Below are 20,567 nucleotides of genomic sequence, written 5' to 3' on the forward strand. Positions count from 1 at the left end.
GAAATGGTGTACATGGGTGCTTAAATAAATTGGGAAGGCGATATGTGGCTGCCACTCATCCACACGGGGGATCAAGATTCGCTAAAAGTATGAGGAGATTTTGAAAGCCCGGTCCATATTTCGTCCCTAAAACCGAGGAGCAGTTTGCCACAGCTACGCTTATCTAGCGAATCATCAAAAGTTTGCAGTTCACAAAGCTTCAGGGTATCTCGAGTCTGTGGCTTCCGGTCACTCGGCCACAAACTGCTGAACACCAATGTGACCAACTCGCTCCTAGACAGGATATGGTTCCATTCATCGCGTAATTACGGCAGTTACATTAGGTTCAACTGATTAGATTTTCAGAAAGAAATCTCTTTTCTAATCAAAACTCACCATTGATCACGTCGTTTACAAAAGCCTTTGTACTCCCGCCGGGACAGCTACCGGTACTCCTCCCTTTTCCTGATCGATCTCATTTGTTCGTTTGTTATATTCGCGTGCCAATTCCCCAACTTTTTCAACCGACAACGATCACCATGTTTTAACAACTATGCTTGCGCTGTGGAGCAGCCTATTCTCAACGCAGCTGAAATATTTCAGTTTCACTCTCGCGAAAAATTCGGATTTTACTGTGACCATAAACTTGAGTTTTCTTTTTTTCACTGTTGTTTAGTGTGACTCCATGTCATGAACATCCACTAGTTAGTTACTTGCTTATTGAAGCGATACTCAGCTCGCGCAGAAAAACCGTAAAAGTATCTTGTTGTGGTGGTTCATTCATTTTGCAACTTAATTACAGCAAAAAATTGAAAATGCTTGTAATTGCTTATTTGGTAACTTCAGTGTTCAAGTTCTACTCACTGCGGAGAGCGGTGAAGTCAGTTTGTATCTACTTGAACCACCTGTGGTTTCTTTCTACCTGGCCTGCAAGCTAAGCTGGCGGCTAGACTTGATCCTTGCCTTCGGACATTTAACACCAAGGTCATGCCAGCAACGAGCAATGTTGAGGTGATACAATCGATGAATGTCAAATTACAGGCCTCGGCAGAGTCCTCTTGTGACCCTATAGGCAACTTTAGAAGTTGCGACAATGTGTAACGTGGCGTCCTAATTCCCACGACACTACCGCTTATTGAAATTCGGTAATTGCTTCTGGCAGTGTCACAGATTTCGGCCCAGATCTAGGAACCGTCGCGTATAATGATGCAACATTCCTGAATGTGTCAGTGTGTGAGTAAGTTCCACATGAACAAATGCTCTAAAGGCTGTGCAAACCGGAATGCTGGATGTTGCACCTCCATGAGCGGAAAATTCATTACAGGATCGGACAAATGAGATGGAGACCCCCCTAAAACTACATGCGTAGATGTCTCGAAAAGAAAGTTTCCGAACAAAAACAAAACAAAAACAAAAACAAAAAAAGTTCCGAACAAATTAGAAAACGTTGGAAAGTGATTTTCAAGGTGATAAAATCCCTAAAAATATATCCAATTATCAACATGGCAGTGCACTATGAGGAGGGTCGCCTCTTTCAGTAGTGCGACTTGTTTATCCGCACCGATGAAAGGAACTCTGGCACAGTAAGCGTCCGATCGTTAGAAAAATTCAGTAACTCCTGATGACGACGTTTCACCGGTATGGGTCGGTTTGACTTGATTCTGCCCACATAGGTGTTGCTCTCAGCTGCTAAATATGAGTCATTTTTGAGCATTTTGGTGTGATACATGTGGGTATCGTTGGAATAGTTTATTCATCAACCTTATTTCGCAGAAGTACCTCACGGGTCGGGGATGTCCCAGACGACCTGCCTGAAATTCACTACAGAGTGACGGTCGTTGACTGGTACATAAAGCTCTGTACAGTGGCGATAGAAAAAAGGCAGATTAAAAGGAATTCCGATAAACCGATGGAGGGGTTGTAGCAATCCAGTCACCCAAATATTTGACTGTTCAGCTCACAATCGCTCACTGGATCACGAGGTTTGCCTCTTTTCATACTCGCAAACCACGTCACATCAAGGTGACCCATCAGACGTCGATTGACTGCACCGTCTAGTGAGCGTAGCAACAACTCATGTGCTGACGCGCCCACGTACGCGCAAACGGACCTACATATAGGGAAACCGAACCCAGTCAGGACACACAGACTGGCGCGCGCGCAGGGAGCAATGAGTCAGCCAAACACTCCAAGTCCACGGGCAATTATGGAGTACATGTAGCAGCCAAACTGCGGAGAAAACACGTTCCCACCGTCCGGACTATCGCCAAGGCATTCTCACATACGATAAGTTCCCTTTTGACTTGGTCCACATCTTATATTGCCTTTATTTTTTACATGCTGCAAATCGCTTCTGTAAACTGCTGTCAACCACAGTAACAACTTTTATTAGTGCACATACCTTCTGAGTTGTGTTATGGCTATGCTCACCTGTGCACTAATAGGGTTCAGCTGACATAGACAAGATAATGCTTAGTAGATCACTCTGTCTAAATATTTAGTTCAAATGGAACATTTCGAACGGTCTGAATTTTCAACTCTGTACCGCATTTTATCATCTGGAACAAATCATCACATAATGGTTTAAAGATACTGGTTACAAACCACATAAGCACAAGCACGAAGATTGAAACCATTCAGCCAACTGCACACAAAAATAACTTCTTGAATGGTGACACAACGTTTGCAAGTCAGTTGCCAAGTTTGGCGAACAGACTGACATGTATCGCGATATTTCAAATATCGTAACGACTGAAACATGAGGCGGCCTGGTGCAGCACATTCAGTTGCCTGAGAACATCATAAACGAGGAATTCAGCTGGGTTCCAGGTGAGTCTCTCGAAAGAACCAAATTAGTTTGCAGATGAGTGTACAGACTGACAGCTACTTGATCCCCTGCCCACATGGGAGTATCATTCTTTAGCGTGCTTTTAGTCCTTTGGCGAAAACGTCTTCTGAGACCGTTGGAACCCAATTTTCGGTCGTCAAATATCTCTTACGGCACACTTAAAGGCTGTTAATTGATGCATCCTTTTGTGGATCTTATGCTCTGCTCGTCGTAATGTATTTGGGCATATCAGTCACCCCATTTGGGTGCATTTTCCCGCGTTTTGCGTGACTTTTGAGCTCCACAGACACATTAAGGCCTGATAGACCACCGATTCGTCTTCCACCATTAGCTTCCTTTTTAGGCACACTTTAGGACTTTCAAAAACACATTCGCCAACATTTTATATCCCGTATTTTTTCCGTGCAGCGTGTTTCTATCTCAAGTATGTTTGTGACCACAACAGGTGCGTCCACGTGAGGGTAACCAGGGAAACTAATGAAACCAAGCGTCACGCGTATACGTTTATGGATACGATATTGTGTGTGTGTGTATGTGTAAACGTCATTAAGCAGCGCTGAAATGAACGATTTTGATGATTGTGTGAACTCGGCGACAGTTTTTCGGTGCCTGGCTGCCATGCCACTCAAAGGAACCACGAAGACTGGAATACTGCCAGTCGAGGCACAGAGGTCGGGTTCGAACCACTGACCTTCGAGTCAGTAAATTCGCGCTATAACCACTGAGCCATCTCGCCCAATTAATCACACACCAATACCGACGAGTAGGTAATGTGCCGTGTTCAGTTCGTTGTATACATTTCTTACCCACTAATTTGACGCCGAACTAATCCCTCAACCATCCGTTGTCGTAAAGACATTTCAAAGTCGCAAACCATTCCTCGAATCTTCTCGATTGACTCTTCTTCATCAGATGTATAGACCAACTTCTGAAGTAGACGCTGAACTTGTGCGATCTATTCACCCAGTGTCTGAGTAAGAATAACCCCCTTCCACTGAGGTTAACCCTGTACACCTCTGGAGTGACCGTCGTGATTTGGCCTGAAGCGGATTGGCTACATGCAAGAAATTCAAAGTTTAATGGACCACAGTTAAGTTACAAGTATCAGGTAGGGTTTAAGGAATTACTGAAGCCTCAAGTTGTGCACACAGTTTTCATGTACAATTCGCGCGCAATCAGGGTGAAATTCGTGAGCGTATTTTGTTTTGCATCACTGTTCTCATGACCCTGCTTTGTATCGAATCTAATTCATCCCAGGTTTCGGAACCGTGAGTTCAAAACAACACACATGACGTTGAAATCTTCTACTGATCCCAAACTCGTATTCTTCTCACGGTAGTTAGAAGTGCTCCTGGTTCAAAGTACGTGAGGCCTAGTAAGACATGAGAGATTGGTAGATGACCCACTGACTATATCCAGGAGCACAATTTTCAAATAGAAGAAATTGGCTTTGTTAGAGCAAGATAAATTTGTTTCACAAATTTTCATGTTAAAATGAGTGACAGAACATGTGGATCTTAGCGGCGAAAACAAGAGTTTATCAGCTGTGCCAAAATTCATCTGGTAAACGCACATGTCGTTTGTAAATTTAACACTTACAAAGCCATATAATGGTTTGTACTACTGGAGTAGTCTATGGTTCGGTGTCCGAGCTCTACCCCCCCCCCCCCGGAAACCGATGAAGATTAATACTACGGAAATTATGGAACCGCTTTGTAGTTGTCGTTTGGGAAATTTCAAGGGGATGCTTGTGAATGTTTACTTTAAAAAACTATGTGCAGATGTTTAGTTTCGTGTCTTATAACCGCGTGGTATGTATTAGTTAACAATCCAGCTTGATGCGAGGGGCCTTTCTCCTTTTGTACACAAAAGGGTTGATTTATTGAACGATGATTAGTCATCCGGGGTCATCGGTGGTTAGGGAATTCCTGAATTTCTTTCTAGATTTATCCCTTTGAATATCTTTAACATGAGCAGGGGATTGTTTGAAATATCCTTGGGCAGCCATCGCTCAGGACGATTTATCGACCACTTCATCTATTGAATGCCGAGTCGTGCGAGCAAAGTCCACCACGTCAGGTTATGGTGAATATACTGTCGAATTTGTGGGTGGGTCGAACTGAACTGATCAGTATTTGATGAGTCTCCCATCCGTTAAAGGTTGCAGAGACACCTGATGTTCCTGTTTCCGTTTCTCTGTAGTTCGTTTTTGGTATTATTACCAGCATTATTACAGTAGCATATAGTGACGAAAAGATGTTCTATCCAGCAAAACTGATACTGTTATTGTGTCTAGTCCCATTACGCTGGAACGTTTGTTCTCGACAAATGGATTTTGACAGGTGTGTGGTAACGGGATTTGGTTTTATTCGTTCTTCTAAGTCATCTAACAAAGTACATGGTTTTCTCAGATTGCAGACATTTATCGGATAGAAAAAGTCATTTGATTCCTGCCGTGCTTTTACCAAGCCGTAAAGAAAATCGATGAAAGTTTCTCTGGGCACGTTTTTCAATAATATAGTGAACGGTAAATAATACTGAGTATTTCACCCTCAAATTTGGATTTAATCATTATAGGCGCGGGGGAAATTACTGGATTGACTTCAAGTGCTCACTAGATTGTGTCTACGTATTTGACTGTGTTGATATCATACCCTAATCCCAGGGAAACGGGTAGGCCATTTGGTTTGGGACCACCTTCTACTGTGGGCAAATATGAATTGAGAAGGTGAATGAAAGTAGCCTGGCCTGGTAAGCAGTCATCAGTCAACGAAGGTCAGAAAAACTGATGGATCAATGTCCACACGATCGATACGCACGCTTCCATCAATGCAGCAGGGTTGATATGAGGAATACTATTCAAGGAGCTGTCCTCTAGATGCAACAGTGTCAGCATCGCCTATATTTACCGAGGCCAAGGCACATAAGACGGACCGCGATCTTATCAAGCTGTAAGACAAAACGCAACTTCACATGTTCATTGAGTAATATCATAAACTCGTAATAAGTCAATAAGTAAGACAGTTTTCTTACTGGTGGAAGGAATAAGGCCTTCATTGCGGAGTTATTGATTAGAAAATGCCAACTGAACAGTTACAGACCATTGGACGGGGAAGCAAAACTCTCATATGCATCTTGTTTACAAAAACTGAACATCCATCTTCTCTTGAACGCGTCTTCCTGAACTTTCCTGGATATTCACTGATTTTTGCTCGAATCCAAGTTAATTCTACAAAGCAACTCTGCAAATTTCGCCATGGATCTCCCTTTTCAAGAGACAAAAAGCGAATTTACAAGAAGCAAACATACTACTCGCATGCCTACCCATCAGTAGTATCACTGTTAAACTAGGACACCCCCGTGGGTGAGTTGCTTCGATCTGGAAATTAATGAGACGCATCCAGACGGAGATGTACATTTCCAGAGAACGGCGCGTCGAAAACATCATCGTTTGTGACTGCATGGTCCGTACAGCAGGCGCGTCGGTTGAGCCCATCAAACACAGCTTAGAAAAATGCGTCCAGCGGAGCGAGTGTGATAGTGGACAGGGCAGGAATGTCACCGTTGGCTGGCCAAGAAGAAACAAGCAAGTGACCATATTTGGCCATTCATCCATTCTATATACTCATGCACTGGTTCTGTATGTTTGACTGACGGTACAGTTGTGGTTTCGATCTTCTGTCTTCTCCTTACTACGTAGTCTGTCAGGCCCAATTCAGACGTAACCGATAGACGTTCTCATGTTACAAAAGAAGCCACCCAAAGACAAAAATATGCCTGAACATCCTCTCCGGCCACAAAATTTTGCTATTTAGTCGTAAAGTACCCACTTTTCGGGCACTTCTTAATGCCATGTATTAAAGAGGCCCATCGCCATTTTGTGGATAATGAGAACTGCGTGGTTTTTTTGAGTAGTGTCTGGTCACATTGGTACAAGATCTAATGTAGAAGTACATGGACCACAGTTTCTAAAAGTATACAAACGCAGTAACGAGTAAGAATGGATTATCGGTAGCTGTGATAGTCTGGTCACTGAACGTGGAGGTGCTGAGACCAATTGGCCGTTCAATCTGAATGCAGACGGGAAAGGTTAAGACCAGTCAAGCATTGGACGATAATCAAATACTTTTATAGATATTGCGACTGGACATTTCTGTCATTTTAAATAAACGAAACTATAATGTTATAGTCCGCATTTGTCAGGCGAGGAAGGGATCGGTTGAACGGAGCTGACTTACGACGATTGGATAAACGTATTGACCAATCAAAAACACCCGTAAGGCCATGCGTGACTGGTGGGTAGAGAAATCAATAGCGAACCAGATTAAATCCTCGACAACGTGATTGAAAAAATCTCTGGAGTTTCCGATTCTCGTAAGTAGTATGCTGAAGTGTGTATCCACATCACTAGTATATATCCACATCACTCCCCTTTTTCACACCGTCCCGTTCTTTGTTTGCTACCTTCGTTGTTCCAGATGTGCTGGCCTCGAGTTCCGATCATTAACAAAACCTTGGATCACTACAGGGAACTTACTTCCGACCACATCCACAATAAATGAGAATACTTTCAAGAAATAGTACAAAAAGCTCAGAAACAACGCCCCAAATTCATCGTCCCAGGCATTCAGAAAGACCTAAACGTCCCATTGAGACCGTTTCAACTGAGAATCTGTTTCCGAGTAAAAAACAGCTCATTTTCATAAAGGAAACTAATCACAAGGTTGCTGAAAACTCTGTGACAGCCCACGACCGGTTTCGCCCTTCTTGGGTGTCATCAGGTAGGTGCAGTCCCCGAGTTTCTGTCAACCTTATGTTCTACTTGAACCCGAATTGGACTGTTTTCGAGAAACCAAATTGATTTGCAAATGAGTGTATTTCTCGAAAACAGTTTATTTCTTTTGGGAGCGGTGAAAGAATTGTCTGTCTTTGTACAGTTTGTATGACTATTGGTTGTTCATCCAAACACCTGCACACAAAAGGAGTCTCTGTTTTTTCATAAGGTCCTTAATGTAAACCAGTGCACTGCATCGTTCGGGCATTCCACAAGTGGTGCGTAGTAGATGTTCTGTTACTTGGACTTTTTATCGACAATTTCGAACTACTGGTTTGTTTAAATAGAACAAACATATTTGATTTTAGAGGGAATGGACCGAAATTGGGAGATAGTGAACTGGCACACATCCACTTGGATAACCGCGACCTCAAAACTGACTTTGGTCGCTGGCAGACCCTACCCGGTTGCAGCTGAATCCTAGCCAAATATCTGGCTTACGATTTGCTTCAACATAATCTACCGTATAAACTTATGTATAGCGCTCCGTCAGGAAAATATACTGCAATGCTGCAAATATCGTACCAACTCGGGTGGCCTTGTGTGGCACATTCCTTCGAAAAGGCCATCGTAAACGAGTGATTCAGCTAAACTTTGGTTGGGTCCTCTGTGAAAACCAAATGAATGGGCAACTGAGTGTATTTTTCCGGCAGCGTCTGGGTCTAAAAACGAGTGATTCAGCTAAACTTTGGTTGGGTCCTCTGTGAAAACCAAATGAATGGGCAACTGAGTGTATTTTTCCGGCAGCGTCTAAATGGGTCTAAATGAAGTATAACATAAGGTTGACGAAATTTGGGGGACTGGATAAACTGGCGGTTGGAGAGGTTCTGCCAAACGATCAGTTGGTGGCTAGTCTAAAACAGATCGGACAAGTGAGTTATAAAATATCCTCTAGAAGTCATTTAAGCGAAAAAGTAAATGGTTTTCGAAGCAGAAATGTTTTTCGAGATATCGTTTTATAGGCTGGTATTCATGTTGTTCCTTTCACGACGGAAACTTTGAAATACTTGGGATCATGATTGAAATCTTTGTAAAATAGCTTCTACCCAAAGCAACGTCGAAGGAATTATCGATTGGCAAATCACAAGACACACGATCAAGTTGCTAAGGGGCTGATAGTGAATTCTAAATGGTCGTTCTACTGATTGGCCAGTCGTGATGTCGGATTGACCTACCATCTGGAGGGTCGCTGCTTCACAAATTCTTACAGGGTAGTGAGATGCCCGCTGCCGATGATTCCCAACAGACTTACGGTACCTCTCGACTTTTCAGCATAAGTTGATTCTAGTTGCAGGATGAAACCTGATTTTATGGGTTTGTTGAACAGACAGGACACTGTAGGATTCATTGTTCCTGAAAATACAAATGGATATTTGTGATCATAACTCACCCAACAGGGCTTCTGTAAAACTGTGTCACGCCCACCTATCATGTTTTGAAAACAGAGAGGCTGGTCTTTTGACGAGGCCTCTCATCCGTTCAGCAAAGGGTGTCCAAGAGATGGACAGAGGAATATCCGGTCCCACGATTACGTCACGGTGCACAAGCAGACTTGATTTCGTGGAGGTAGAATCCCCGAAAGATGTTTTACCTAACAAGACCTCATTTCCAACCTCCAACATGACACCATCGTCACAACTAAGGCAGTGAAATCTAAGGACACTATTCCGAACTGCACTGATCCTCTTTGCAGGGAGTCAAGCCCAGTACACAGGGATGTTGGTATAAACCTGATGCTTCGTGAAACCAGAAAACTTGAATGCCTGCGCTGTCCAAGTCTTGATCCTCTTGAAAACCAATTGATGTTCAAGATTTTAGGTCATTAGTCTGAAATTTTGCCGCATAGCACCAACTGGTGTGGAAGAAGAAGTGAGCAACGGTGGTTTGAACGATCTGTCTGAATTAAACGCGGTACTACTTACAATGAGGCAATATTTTAATGAACATTTCTTTCGCACTTTTGGTCTAGCCGCCAGAGGTGGGCGACACTTTTGTCGAATGAAAATTTATCATATGAAGAAAATCCGGTAATTGGAAATGTTGGAAATGCAAAATCTGGTTGGCCAATTGGTCGAAAGGCCCTTCTGATGCCCCGTCCTTTTCGATTTTCGTTCAATTCCTTTGTTGATCGGCTTGCTTGCTTTGTGTTGGTAAACATAGTGATGTCGACACTGCCGAGCATGAAACTAGTTGGTCTCGATTGTTTTGAATAAGAATTTTCCGTATCTAAACCGCCTCACCTATCATGTTTTGAAAACAGAGAGGCTGGTCTTTTGACGAGGCCTCTCATCCGTTCAGCAAAGGGTGTCCAAGAGATGGACAGAGGAATATTCGGTCCCACGATTACGGCACGGTGCACAAGCAAACTTGATTTCGTGGAGGGAGAATCCCCGAAAGATGTTTTACCTAACAAGACCTCATTTCCAACCTCCAACATGACACCATCGTCACAACTAAGGCAGTGAAATCTAAGGACACTATTCCGAACTGCACTGATCCTCTTTGCAGGGAGTCAAGCCCAGTACACAGGGATGTTAGTATAAACCTGATGCTTCGTGAAACCAGAAAACTTGAATGCCTGCGCTGTCCAAGTCTTGATCCTCTTGAAAACCAATTGATGTTCAAGATTTTAGGTCATTAGTCTGAAATTTTGCCGCATAGCACCAACTGGTGTGGAAGAAGAAGTGAGCAACGGTGGTTTGAACGATCTGTCTGAATTAAACGCGGTACTACTTACAATGAGGCAATATTTTAATGAACATTTCTTTCGCACTTTTGGTCTAGCCGCCAGAGGTGGGCGACACTTTTGTCGAATGAAAATTTATCATATGAAGAAAATCCGGTAATTGGAAATGTTGGAAATGCAAAATCTGGTTGGCCAATTGGTCGAAAGGCCCTTCTGATGCCCCGTCCTTTTCGATTTTCGTTCAATTCCTTTGTTGATCGGCTTGCTTGCTTTGTGTTGGTAAACATAGTGATGTCGACACTGCCGAGCATGAAACTAGTTGGTCTCGATTGTTTTGAATAAGAATTTTCCGTATCTAAACCGCCTTTTGTTCTTGTAATGCACCACTCATAATGTTGCTGAAAACTCCTCGACAACCCGCGACCGGTGTCACCCTTTTTGGGGCTCATCAGGTAGGCACAGTCCCCGAGTTTCCGTCAACCTCATTTTCTACTTGAAACCAAATTGCACGAAATTAGCGAATATACACTCATTTGCAAATCAAGTTGGATTTGCTAGGGACTCACGTGGAACCTAACTGAATCTCTCGGTTTTGATGTTTCCGGACAAATGAATGTGCTGCACCAGGCCGTCTCATGTTTCAGTCACTACGCTATTCGAGATATCGCGAAAAACCAAATTAGTTTGCGAATGAGTGTATTTCGCCTTCGGTTCTGTTGAGCCCGTGCAACCGTTGAGCTGGGGTCGGAATCGACAGTAAAAGTGCATTTGAGGTCCTGAGTAGCAATGAGTAAAACTTGCACCGAAAGCAAATCCATGCCAAAAAGCCCAGAAACATCGTACGGGTGTTCCATCCTCACTGGGAATCATCAGCAGTACGCAACTCACCAGATTCTGGAGTTTCCAGTCCGCAATGTCTCGGTTAGGAGTTTGCACCCTTAACCGCTCGTTCCCTAGCGGGTGATCAGAGAGGTGATTAACTCGCACTTAGACAATTGCCGCTTATCCTTGAATCACAAGATCCGCATCACTTAGTCACAAGTACTGACTCGCTCCTCGAGCAGCGACTTGTCAGGTGAAGTTTCCACCCACCTTGTAAAATTATTCTTCCGCTAAACTGCTTATATACCGTTGCTAGTTTGAGGAGATTTGAAAATTTCGTTGACTACCTTGTTACCTTGTCCTTGTTGGGAAACAACAGCTCCCACCTCAAGAGATTCAAATTAGTCTCAAACACGGGTGATCACGTGATGTGGATGTCGTGATTGAAGGATGAGTGGAGACATGCCCTGTCTAAGCGCGAACCGCTGATCAGCCGCTCGTAGCCGAACGTTTAAATGTTCAGACTACTAGCCGGACTCTGGAATCTCATCAGGTACGCACGGCCGATGATTCCTAAAACAGCTGTGCAGTACTTCTCGGCTTTTCAGCATCGACTGGCTTCATTTACTGGACGAAACCTTCATTTAAATTATCCAACACAATCGATAAGCTGAGGAACAACACAGACATACACTGCTGTGTGAACAGAAGTATGATATTCTGATGAAGTATGATTTCTTCAGTCTGAAAGTCCAAAATGTCACAAGACCTCGTAAAATTTAGATATTGATTGGTAGCCACCATGGTATGAGGTAAGATCCTCTGGATTTCTGCGATACACGGATACAGCAGTCTCGAATGGTGTGTGAAGCACAATATGGTAACATGTCCATCATTTGGTTCCTTGACCAATCGAAGGTTGTCCTCTTTTATCGAAAGCGTGGCATCTTCTTTCACACTAGACCAGCAGGTTGAAGAACCTCTCATTGGAGATACCTTATCGTTCTTAATGCACGTGATCTCCTCCTGTGTCATCTTGCTGTGCTCTTTGAAGTCTTTCCAGTACCGTTTGCTTATTTTTGTAGTTTATCGCTATTCTCCTGATTTCATACCTAAAGAACTTGTTTAGTAACTGGGTATCTACTCCTGACTTCATGCTTTCATCTGAAAGAACAGCGCATAAATATCTTGAAATTTTTTCCTTTTCCTCTATTCCAACCAACCACTTCCAGCTCCGTGTGAAAGGATCGATTAACGGTCAGTCCAAATCCCTCTTGAGACATGCTTGTACGTAGAACGGCCCCTTGAGAATTACTCGTTACAGATGGACAAATGATGATATTGATTAGATTCGGAAAGCTACAACCGTAAACCGACTTCAAGCATAGTGGTACCAGCAGAGAAGTTCGATCGGTTTTGCCAACTTCACATCAAGTGGCCTGTCTCAGAAGAAACTTCTCCCGCATTCTAATGGTCAAGACCTGCAATTGATTCAGTCTGTAATGCTTAAATTCCTCTGATCCACTCCTATGACAGTCTAACGGCTAGCTGTGTGGGTTCATATATAGATAAAGTTCTTTTCTTTTTGTGGAAGTAGTGAAGTGGTGGAGTAGTGGTTACACGCTCGCCTCGCATGTCAGATGTCCGGGGTTCAAATCCCGGCACAGCCATTGGATATGCACTGCTGATGAGCTCTAATAAGCGCGAAATTTGAGTTTAGTGCTTCCCTTTGGTGTGGACTCACAGGAATAATTACGCTAGAACAGGAGGACGACCGTTCAAACGAACAAAATACCTAAATTCTTTGCCGCGAAAGACGAAAGTCTGTACTTCATGGGCGTTATTTCAGGGCGTTTTTTTGTATGACTTCGGCTAAGAATCATCCCTCACTTGCTTTAAGCGTAAATAAAGGTGGAGATTTACACAAAGGTATGATTTGAAAATTTGAGTAGCTCTGGCAAAAATGCGGTTGCCGTGTTTTCGCGCGTTCGACCGGTGTTATCAAACTAGAAAATAGAGAAGACCGTCAAAACAAATCGTTGATTTGTGTGTTTTCAGGACGCTTACAATTAGCTATTTCAGGTTTTGGCGATTGCAGTATTTTGTAGAACACATACTCACGTGACTCTCGTCAGAACAGTCTTCCTCCTGTCCGGGCACAGTCATTCAGGTGAATCCACACCAAAAGGGGAGGAGGCAATGGACTCGAGTTTCGCTCTCACTAGGGCTCATCACCAGTGCATATCCCATGGACTTGCCGCGGTCTGAACTCCGCACATCTGATATGGGAGGCGAGCGTACTGTCACACTCGACTCATCCGAATTTTTACGTCCGAACAGGTGAACATGTGTCCAGCTACCTGACTGGGAAGTCCTGAGTGGCGGGCCACCGCTTACATCACTCCAGCGCGAACACGTTCACCAAAGGAAGAAAAAAACAAGTTAGTTTGCAAATGAGTGTATATTCGCTAATTTCGTGCAATTTGGTTTCAAGTAGAAAATAAGGTTGACGGAAACTCGGGGACTGCGCCTACCTGATGAGCCCCAAGAAGGGCGAAACCGGTCGTGGGCTGTCGATGGATTTTCAGCAACCTTATGTGTAGCATTACAAATAATTATTTGTTGACTAAATTATGCTTTTGTGTAGCGAAAGGCAATCATAACTGAAAGTTCATGAAGGTTGCATAGGTTTGCGCGTATTTCTACACACAAAAACTTAGATCCTGTTCAGTATGCCATCTACGGAATCTTCTGGTGATTAAAACTATCAAAACTTTCATTCTGACAGATGCAGTCCTCCGAACAAGAATGTATTTTGATTTTATCGATTCAAAGGTATGCAACGCAAAGTACAGAAGTGTGTGTGATTGATTCGAGTGTGTCGTGACTTGGTCAAATTAACTCTTCCGGTCACAAAATCAGGGAGAACGATATTTGCCCAGGCCGACAAGTAGCCACTTTTCGTTCTCCGAATGTGGCCTGTAAGCTGACAGACAGAAATTTCCGCTCACACGAACATCTACTCTGAGTCGAACTGATTTTCCCCTGTTTATCGGATGGTACTAAATCAGACATTTGTTCTGTCCATTACTTCTTCGTTCAGTATGCATTTACAATCGAAAATACGGAAGTCTTAAACGCGACTTTGTCCTTAACAAAGAATTATGCTCATTTTGCCCATCTTGTGCTTTGAAATTCAAACCAGATCCCCAGAGGTTTGCGCTCTGCGCGTCGATGAAACCTGAGCGTCTGGATCCTCAGGAAAATCAAATGTATCATTGAACGAAACACCAGCGTTTTCGGGAGGAAGGATCTCGGAAATGTTGCCGTCGGTAGGGAAAAGCAATATATTTAATTATCATTCTCTAACTAGTTATTTCTGTCGTTTTTTGGTGAAACCAACCCTAACCGAATGAAAACAGTAAAAACAAAATTACACGGCGCCTTAGTAAGTGATCTGTACGATAGATTCATCAGTTTTGCAATAGTGCAACTCCCGCTGCCTCTGCATAGAGGTTACAGTTTGAAAACCTATCAGATTTGTGTCAGTTCTACCAACTTGTCAATCATATAAAAACCCTATGTTTCTCCCCGAGCAAGACGATCGATCTCGTTGATTTTTGGCAATCGCGAACAGCTCTGTATCTTTTTCCTTGTTTCTGGATTCCTATCACGTACTACACTTTCTTCCCGCGTTGCCGTGCGACTTATTTTGCTGTGAGTTACGTGGTCTGAGCTCTACAACTGAACTCGTTAGACCCAAATCAGGGATCATTTAGTGCTACCGAATAAGATCAATCACACAGGTACTCAGTTGACCTGCTTTCATGTGTAGCCTTCATGTCCATAGTGAGTACCTTTCCAAAACGTTGGGTACGAGGTAAGCATAGTCAAAATAGCGATTCAAACGGAGGAAATCCATGGCACTTTTGTGCGGAGGTATGAGCGTCTTGTTGAACTGAACTGAGTTGGTGTGCACGCCAGCGTCTAGTTGAAACATGCCACATGCCTTCACAACCTATCAATCTCCGTAGTTTGGGTCTTTTTGGAGCTTTGATTCAGCAATGTAGCTTTTACTACAACAGTACACCAATTTTCTGGCCTAGTGCGAAAAGTACGTTGCTTGACGTGCGAGTCTTGACTGTGCTAGCGTTCACCGCTCCTTGAAGAGCATTCAGCAGTGGTTGTCCTTTCCTCGGTTGTTGGTTTTCACACGCGTGTTTCCATATCAAACATTCTTACATGCGTCGGGATTCAACTTATCTAACTGGAACTGTTGGTGGCATGACTTCGAATGAGACGCTTCCCTCGGTTTATCTCATTCTCCTGTAACCCGTTCACATTCATCGCTTGCATTCACTCTTCAAAAATAAACGGTAGTATGTAGAGAGTGGATTTAGCAAACACTGGTCCACCAAACTTGGTGAGCCCCACCTTCACGTTGAATTCCGTCACATGATGCCTGTCAGGTAATCAAAAGAATTTTACTCGTTCTGCTTACTGACTTGTACATAACAGGTTACCACCGCACCGGAAGATTCTCCAACTAAACCAATAGATCTTGGGGGAAACGTAACCGTTCCGGTACACAACAGATTTATGCAGGACTACCTAAATTTTGGCCCGCGCAAACAAACTACGATGGTATTTCAAACTTGTACCGGCGTCCCACGGCCCCTAGCTCCTTAGGAAACAAAACCACGCCTCGTTCGGGACTGCAAGCAGCATCTTAACAGAGCACGATAGTTCCTGAGTACCAGCGTGTGTATCCATTGAGTAGAAACCAATGTGACAACATATTTCCTGGCGAGACATGTTGCTTAAGATTATGCCCCATCACCTAGTGTGTTTTGCAGCATTTTTGGACGAACCCACTACCGCGCGGTCTCTTCCTCGACCAAAAGATATTAATGAATTTTCAAAAAGAAAACACAGACGGGCATGCCGTTGTTCCAAGTAGACTTTCTTGGAACCAACCGATTGTTAGGAGTACGCGAAGCACCCGACACATATTTATAAGAAAGTAGTAACACCAAAAAGCGTGCAGAGGTTTTCTGGTGCTGTGTATCCACCGCCCATCTAGAACTGCTCGAACTCCATTGGTGACAGTGTCCGTCTGTGAACTGTGCTCCGTTTCAAGACTTTTCACACAGGACGTCAATCAGGCTGTCATGGTTAATGTGACAGGATCAGTAGTTTCAACTACAGGCGCGGGTAAACCTAGGTCAGATACGGTTCATCATTATTCAGTTGAGTCTCTCGTGGAAACCAAATTGATTTGCACTGGAGTGTACTTCTCGAAGACAGTCCGATTTGGGTTCAAGTAGAACATGAGGTTGACAGAAACTCGGGGACTGCGCCTACCTGATGAGCCCCCTACCACGACGAAACTGACCGTGGGTTGTCGAAGATTTTTCAGCAACCTTGTGAGTAGTTTCCTCTATCAAAACATAATGCGATATCTTAAATATCGTACCAAATGAATCATGAGGCGGCCTGTGTGCAACACGTTCATTTGTAGAATATCATAAACGAGAGATTCAATTTAGTCTCGCGTGAAAACCAGATTGATTTGCAAATGAGTGTATTGCTTGAAAACTTTCTCTTCACTTCGGAAGCTGACTGCAGTTCTTTTACTCGAGGAAGCATTTTAGCTGCGAACACTCCGCCACTGATCGAAATACCGTTGTAAATGCCTGGAAGATTACGGCTGGGTTGTAATATGGCAGTACGTTGGTGGTTCGTCGGTCGTAAAGTACTGTGTTTGTGCTTGCACATCTCGCCAACCGGAGTCAACCTTCGTTTATGAATGCTCGCATGGTCCCACTTGTTTGTTTGTTCTCTGGTTGAAGAAAGTTGAGCTCAACTTCGGACTTGATCTGTCCGACTTGAACCTAGAGAATTTCGCTCTATCGGTGCCACAGTTATTATGGTTTCCGTGTGGAAAATCTCTCCTGAGCCAACAATTCCGTTCGGTTTTTGATGCGGGAAATTTCAAAATTCGAAAGATGAGAGTCGTAACCACAGTTGAAGTTGATTGAAGATTTAATCCATTTCCGACTAGCATGAAAGCAGGCATATGCACGAAGTACCGCGTCAACACTGACGCGAGTGTCCAGCATGACAGCTATCATCCGAGCTGCCTTAAATATAAGCTACTCAATTTTGATAAGTAGCACAAAGCTATTCGGGAACACCACAGCCGGAGTCCAAGATAGCGGGGAAACAAGACAAAACATACCAGCGAAATACACAGGTTTGCAAACACATTCGGTCTTGAAGGAAACTCATCTAGGACCTAGATGAAAGTCGTATATGATGTTTCGATGTCATTTATGTTCAAGTTGACGGAGACTCGGGGGCTGCGCCTACCTGATAAGCCTCAAGAAGGGCAAAACCGGTCGTCGGCTATCGAAGAATTCTCAGCAACCTTACGAGTAGTGCATTACTTCAAGACAAAGCACGGTAAATTATTTGTTATAGGGAATTTTCAGATCGCATATTGCATGAATGTTATTACCTACTTTGATAAAAATGATAAAGAAGTTTCCATTCCCGTGTTTTCTTTTTCATCCCCAAGAAACCAAATCCAGTGTGTGGCAGCTTATTTCATCCTAGACCGAGCCGAGTAGTTGGTGAAGAGGACTGTCTGTTCGACGTGAGTGACGCTCACGGTCATGCCTCTGAGAAAACTACTCGTCGAATATCTGCAGTTCACATAATCTCATCTGATACAAGTTGATTAGAGGCCAACTTATGTTCTGTCAGCACAGAATGTACAGAGGTCTCGGGAAAAAATGAACAAAGAGTGGCGGGTGAAATGAAAATTGTTTTTTAGCGACTTTACCTATCCTCAGAATATCTAACAAGGATAAATGAAATCGTGAATATATTTTCGCGATAGAAATCCAACTGGAATTAAGAGCAGATATCAATCCGTGTAACACTTGAATTTGTTAGACTGTGTCCGAGTTCATTTCTGTTTGCAAACAGAATATCACAACCCCCCGTCCAACGACCAAAATGGTTTAATGTGATTTGTTTATCTACATCAAGTTTCTATTGTGGAAATGGACTGTGCAATGCGGGTCGTCAAGTATTTTGCTCGGAATTATGAAATGTCGCTGCTTATTATTCCACGTTTCGGCCACCATAGGTGACTTCCCTCCGGAGTGTATTTTTTTAAATTTTCATTTTATTAGAGTTGATTGATTTGGAACGGGTAATTAGTTTGAAAACTTCACAATGGTTTATTTTTCTGGCGTGTCTTTGAGCACAAATACGTTCTGTTCTTTCAGGGTAAATAGATTGTCAATCATTTCTCCTGCATTTTGGGCACGCTCTTCCCGGAAGTTATAGGCCACGTTCTCCACAAGCTGAACACACCGTCTCATTTGAACAGAGTCCCTATGCCCAAGAAGATAGTTTTATGTTTTAGAGCATTTGTCACACCCGCCTCTTGTGATCGATATCCTCTTATGCCATAGTGGTTTCACTTTGCGTGTTATTCGTGCGCTCTGTAAATTTAGTTGGAGATCTGTAACCTTCCTGGCATGAACTGCATTTGTCTCAGACCTCACTGATCTTGCTTGGCACCGAAATGTTGCACTGAGAAGAGGACATCACCGAGATGTTTCTCTTTCATGTTCTTGTGGTAATTCGCATTAGTTTTCAGATCGACCAGACCGATCGATTTTCCAGTGTTTCGGGAGCTGAAACTGTTGAGAGGTCAAGTATCTCAGTTTCTTTATCCTTCACTGTCATTTTATGTAATTTGATGTTATAAAAGCTTCATGTTATGGGAAACATAAACATCTTTGTTATTCCGAATTAAGAACTATCTGCAAATCAACTTAAGAACCATCTGCAAATCAACAAGAAATTAGTATATCTAATGTCACCATGAAGCAGATAGTGGGGTAAGACGAAGAGCGAAAATGATCAGAAATAGGCTGTTAAACTATCGGTCGGCGTATCACAAAAAGTAGAGAAGTAAGAAAAAAGTGGCGAATTTGAGATGCCGGTGGCGAGCAACGGGTTACAGCATGATATCTCCCCTTGAGGGCACTCGATATTTTCCAGACTGGGCAAGTTACATTCTCAAAGATGACTACGAGGAAGGCAAAAGTGCTTATATAGTAATAATAGGTTTATTTTTCAAGTTGTAGGAACATGCCGATTGAGGCATCGGGAACATGCCGATTGAGGCGTGATCGGGTCATTACAACTTGGACGCGGCAGGCAACAACAAAGCAGAGTGCAATGTACAATCAACGNTTTATTTTTCAAGTTGTAGGAACATGCCGATTGAGGCATCGTCGAGTCATTACAACTTGAACGCGGCAGGCAACAACAAAGCAGAGTAGTATGTACAATCAACGAATCACTTCCATGTGGGCTACAAAGAAAGATCCACGAGCCGATTTACTTTAAGCTGAATTTATTTTGGATCAAATGCATCCATGATTTTTGGCGCGCAAGCAATTTTACAGCTGCACTACCGCGACGCAGTAAGCCATGAGTTCGCCTTCAGATACGTTTACTGAAAAAATGGTGGCAGTCCACTTTTCAATCTTCACGGCACTTGCAGCGCAAAACTCGATTTACCAAAATAGGTTACACACAATTTACGATATTTATGCCGTGCATCTACTTTCTAAAATATTATGGGTACAATCCACATGCCGGCAGCACAACGTCCCTGGTGCCTTTGGTAGCTCCTCGAGGTACATGAAATGAAGAGAGATACACGCAGTAGGTCCACAGTAAACACGGAGTAGCGAGTGCAGTACTTTTCATTTACGTTACGAAACATTTTTCCCCATTTCGAGACGTTTGTCGACCCTGAAACTGTGCTCCCATGAGCAAAGCACCTACACAAAGAATCATCAGAGAAACGCATTGGCCGTAGACATTAACTATTAATTGGTGTCCTTAAAAACATCTTAGAACCTCAGAAGCCATTTTCTTCCGCTGATTCAATTCGGCATAGCCCGCGAAACAATGGTCATCTGTTTTCAAAATCTGTGTGAAGTGAAAGTCCGCACATTAGTGCCATAGAATAGAGCCTTATGATGGCCAAATCAGCTGGAGCTAGCAAAGTAAGCTGGGTATATCTGTTAGACTGCCAAGAAAACCATGGTTGTTTTTTATCGACTTCACAACAGCGACACCAGAGAGTCTGCAGTTTTGCTGCACACCATGCTTCTTAAATTCCTGTTACCACTTATCCTCTTTGATATTCCCTTTACTTGAGAGAAAGGGGTATATTCCCTCGCTCACTTAGAATCGCGAGGCTATATTGGGTAAATGGCTTCCGGGGATTTGTTCAAGAACATTGCAGAAGTTAACAGTTAGGGCATTTATACAGCCTTTTGACGGGATTTGAAAGCGTTTGG

At 43.2% G+C, this 20,567-nt stretch overlaps 1 protein-coding gene across 1 annotated transcript in view; it reads left to right on the plus strand.

Annotated features, from left to right (window-relative positions):
* The window catches only part of T265_01679 (hypothetical protein), a gene marked incomplete at both ends in the record, with an annotated part of 26,643 nt that extends 7,108 nt beyond the window's left edge, over positions 1–19,535 (plus strand). Inside the window, one exon of the mRNA XM_009165745.1 lies at positions 19,466–19,535. Coding sequence (XP_009164009.1) covers positions 19,466–19,535 — 70 coding nt within the window. The remainder of the gene's footprint in view (positions 1–19,465) is intronic.
* Between the last annotated feature and the right edge of the window lie 1,032 nt (positions 19,536–20,567).

This window comes from Opisthorchis viverrini (genome assembly GCF_000715545.1).
Source record: "Opisthorchis viverrini unplaced genomic scaffold opera_v5_18, whole genome shotgun sequence".
NCBI classification, from domain to species: Eukaryota; Metazoa; Platyhelminthes; class Trematoda; order Opisthorchiida; family Opisthorchiidae; genus Opisthorchis; species Opisthorchis viverrini.